A 4580-nucleotide genomic window follows, 5' to 3' on the forward strand; every position below is an offset into this window, starting at 1 on the left:
CAGTATAGGAAGTTTTTATCATTGGGGAAATTACTCACAATAAATTTCATTTAAAAAAATAGATTGATAAATTTTTTTAGTAAAACAAGGTAAAGCAGCATCCCTCTGCTGACTTAATCAAGTATCTACCGTATTATGTATTTAATTTACTTAAAAAAAACTCAATAAAAAGCAACTTATTAGATATTTAAAAAAAATCATTTCATTCATGTTTAAAAAAAGTAAAAAGAACAAATATTGTTTGTTGAGCAATTATATTGCAAAGAACATGCAATAAAATTTTAATATATCAAAGAAAGTGTAAAAGATATTAACTTCACATAACTTGCATTCGTAGTAACGTTTCTAAAAACTTTTCCTCTTAATTATTATCTTCTCTGGAGTTTTAGTTAATATAGTACTTTTACCCTGCTGTCTTCTTTTTCTAGTATCTTTTCTTGGAGGTGCTTTAGGGTAGGGCTGTATGGTTTCTGGACTAACTATTTTAACAGATGATTTGGAAGAAACTTGTTTATTTTTTTCATACAAATGTTGATTATCTATTTTTTTGAATTTCAGGAAGAGGTCTGTCACCAACACTAGAAGATATAAAATCACTTTCCCCAAATATTTGTCTATTGAGTGGATAAATCCCATTTATGAAAACCACTGCAAATATTTTTTATTGTGAACGACAGAGTATATGCTGCACATGCTAACTGAGGTAAATTATATATGTTCATAACTCTCCCTGGATTGGAAGCCAACCATTCATTCTGAGCTATTCTAAAATACAATTTAAAAGGCCCAAACACTAAAACATCCAAAGGCTGCAATCTATCACCACAGTGTGGTAGAAATTTTAACAAAATCAAAGAGTTTTCTTTTGCAAATCTTATTGTTTCAAATGAAATGTGGCTTTCATGGTTGTCCAATAACAACAGCACTGGATGCTCCACAGATGGCTTAGCATGGAAAACAAAGTGCTTCATTGCAACTAAAAAGTTTTCACTTGTCATCCAACCACTTTTGTTACACAAGCCTAAGCTTCCAGTTGGTGTTCCATTTATCATAAAATCTTTGAAGTTTACTCTTGGAAATATAAATACAGGTGGAACTGTATTACCAATAGCATTCACAAAAGCCAACATTGTCACCAATGAGCCTCTTTCTGCTGAAACAGCTTGACAAACCCTCTTAGTTCCACGAGTTGAAATAATCTTTTAATTGATTTTTTTTAATTGATTTTTTTTAAATAATATTTTAATTGAACTTCTAACAAGTTATCAAAAATCATGGACACTGTATGTTGATTAAAGGCAGTTGCACGAGCAAGACTAATTTTTTCTGGCTTACATAGTGATAATTTTGGATGCCGTATCAAAAAACCATCCATCCATTGCTTTCCAGCCATTTTATTTAGGCGCCATGACTCAGGAATATTTTTGGAATTCAATGCAACACCATATTTGTAAGCTAACTGCCTAGTTTGTAATTTAGTTAAACCGCAGCACATGTTTGAAGACATGCAAATAATCTACAACAGCACTTTCATCAGAAGCATGAAAAATTTTTATATTTCCAATGTTTGTGACGTGTTTATAGTTATCAGGGAGATTTTGACATCTTGCCACTTTAACAGCCCTACCTACTACAGATTTTGATAAACTATATTTGTTAGCTGCATTTCGAATAGACATACCCTTCAGTACATCTTTGACTGCATCTTCAACATCTAAAGAATTTTTTCGTATTAATTTTGTGTTTGGTTTCATCTAAAATAAAATAAACAACTTTACAAAGATCAAATGTATGCAAATCTCATATAATATAATATGAGATTCGGAAATACATATTTAAATAAAAAAGTATATATAAATATATATATATATATATATATATATATATATATATATATATATATATATATATATATATAAAAACTAGAAGTATGTGTTTACGCACTAAATATGTGTTGTCAATATATATGTAGTGTCACAACAGTTCGTTTAACAATTTTTACATTTTAACGAACCATTAAAAAATCCACTGAATCTCTAATGTTTGTCAAACTTTTAGAAGAAAGTTTTTATTATTTTTCTTTATATCCAATTAATGATTTAAAATAGATTTTCTTAAATAAAGATTTCTTAAATTCATGAACTCGAGTTTAAAGAATATGAGAGAACATATTTTACTTGAAATTTTTTTTTAAATTTTCACTACGATAGAATTTTAATATAATTTTATAAAAAGCATTGGTCACATTTGTTTAAAACAACAGCATAATTACTATAATAAACCTTAAATAAATTAATATATACGAGTGACCAAAACTAAATTGCCGAAATATCTTTTTTCACTGCACAAACTATGGTTTTTTTGGACAAGTCCCATTCAATAATCATTATCTTGTCCCATTCTTTTATTTATTATTATTTTTTTTTTATATCTTCGCTTCCAACAAGGCTGCAAGCAGCCAATAATGAATCAGGAAAGCAAAATGAAGGAAGCGAATTCCAAAGAACTCATGTTCGAGAAAAAAAACTAGACGAATAAGCGTTTTTGGAGCACTTAGGAACAGTCACAGAAAAAGGATGACACGTAATTGAATGACGAGTAACACGAGAATGAATTTTAGTAGATGGTACAAGAGGCGCTAGCTCTTTAGAGCAGTGCCCATTATAGTATTTGTAGAAAAGAGAAAGAGAAGCAACATTACGACGATGTGATAATGGTTGGAGGTTGGCTGCAAGAACAGGTCCAACTATGTTTACAATGCTTTTTGCACCTTGTTTAAAAGAGATAGGGCATCATTAGAAGATCCGCCCCAGTTATGGCAACAGTATTCCATACAAGGCCGGATTTGAGATTTATAGAGATAGAGAATAGAATCCAAAGTAAGAAAATGACGAGCTCGATGAAGAGATGCAACCATAGCAGATGCTTATTTTGCAACTGATTTGATATATGGTTTCCAAGAAAGATTGGAAGTAAGAGTTAATCCTATAAGATGAATCCTAGAAGATGAAGAGAACGGTGATGACTCATCGAGTACATCACCGTTCATAAATATAGCAAGATCTAAATAATTGCGATAACGATTAGCTGAAAAAATTGAGTTTTATCTGAATTAAAGTTCACCAGCCACTGTGAGCCCCATGTTGAAGCTGTAGTGAGATCTTTTTCAAGCTCAAATGCCCCCTCCAAGCAACAAGAGAGTGTTGGTTTCTTATCACGACAAGAATAAATGGTAGTATTATTAGCAAACAATGCCACCTTAGATGTGAGAACATCTGGAAGATCGTTAATGTAAATTAAAAAGAGTATAGGGCCAAGGATAGAACCTTGAGGAACCCCTGAAGTTACAGAATAAGAAGAAGAGTGCTGTCCATCGAGGACAACTTTTGTACTACGGTTGGAAAGGAAGGATTCAATAATCTTAAAGATGTTGCCAGATGCACCATAAGAAAAAAGCTTATGGAGAAGATCGACATGCCAAACTTTATCAAAAGCTTTTGAAATGTCAAGAGCGATGGCCTTAACCTCTCCACCTTTATCTAATGCACGATAAATAATAACAGTAATAACCTATCAGTTATTCCTATCTAACAGTAATAACCTATCGGTTATTACTGTTAGAAAATCAGCTGTAGAACGAGAAGATCGAAATCCATATTGATGGTCAGAATGTAAGTTATTAGATTCAAGATGAGAAATTAAATGTTTGTTAATTAAAGATTCAAAAATCTTGCTTATGATAGGAAGAAGACTAATGGGACGGTAGTTAGACGAATCAGATCGCTCTCCAGAATTTTTGAAGATAGGGATAACAGATGCCGCTTTCCAACAGGCTGGAAAACCAGACTCTTATAAGCACTTGTTGAATAGTTTTGAGAGTATAGACGACAGCTCCGGAGAACACTTTTGCTAGACAATAATAGGTATGTTGTCCGGGCCACAGGAAGACGAAAGATTTCTACCCAAGGGCCATCACGAAGAAAACCACGGAAAGAATCCCAGCCAGCTTTACAGTAGTTGTTAGAGGTTAGATAATAGGGGGATTCAGGTGATGAAGAAGAATGAGATATTAGTTTTAGAGAGATCAAACTGTGATCAGAAGCACCTAAGGGTGAATGTGGAGAAACTGAGCACTAACTAGGATCAGAAACAAGACATAAGTCGAGTAGAAAAGGTAGATGATTTGGGTTGTCAGGAAAGCGAGTTGGAAAGTTGACTATTTGAGTTAGGGATTGAGAAAGGCAAAAGTTCTGGGCTTTAATGCCTGCAGAGTCACTAACACTAGAGCCAAACCATTCAGAGTGGTGAGCATTAAAGTCACCGACAACAACTATATTAGCTGATGGATAAAGAGAGAGGGCTTGGTCAATATAATCAGAAATAACGTCAAAAAGAGTGCAGTCTTGAGATGAAGGAGAGCGATATAGAGCAAAGAGAAAGGCAATAGAGTGAAGCGGTGCTAAACTAAAGCACATGAAGGAATAGTCTGTGGGTTCAAACCTAGTTTCACGACAAATGGGTGAAATCTTACGAATGTAAATGCCCAGGCCAAGCATGTGACTATTGGAGTCTTTACGAAT

At 33.1% G+C, this 4580-nt stretch overlaps 1 protein-coding gene across 1 annotated transcript; it reads right to left on the reverse strand.

The window, feature by feature from the left end:
- Positions 1-614: 614 nt before the first annotated feature.
- LOC136079444 (uncharacterized) lies at positions 615-1393 on the reverse strand. Its single transcript, XM_065795182.1, has 2 exons — positions 1253-1393; positions 615-1199 (listed from the first exon to the last, which is right to left on the reverse strand). The coding sequence occupies exons 1-2, from the start codon at positions 1391-1393 to the stop codon at positions 615-617; spliced, it is 726 nt and encodes a 241-aa protein (XP_065651254.1).
- Between the last annotated feature and the right edge of the window lie 3187 nt (positions 1394-4580).

Source organism: Hydra vulgaris, chromosome 04 (assembly GCF_038396675.1).
Source record: "Hydra vulgaris chromosome 04, alternate assembly HydraT2T_AEP".
Lineage (NCBI taxonomy): Eukaryota > Metazoa > Cnidaria > Hydrozoa > Anthoathecata > Hydridae > Hydra > Hydra vulgaris.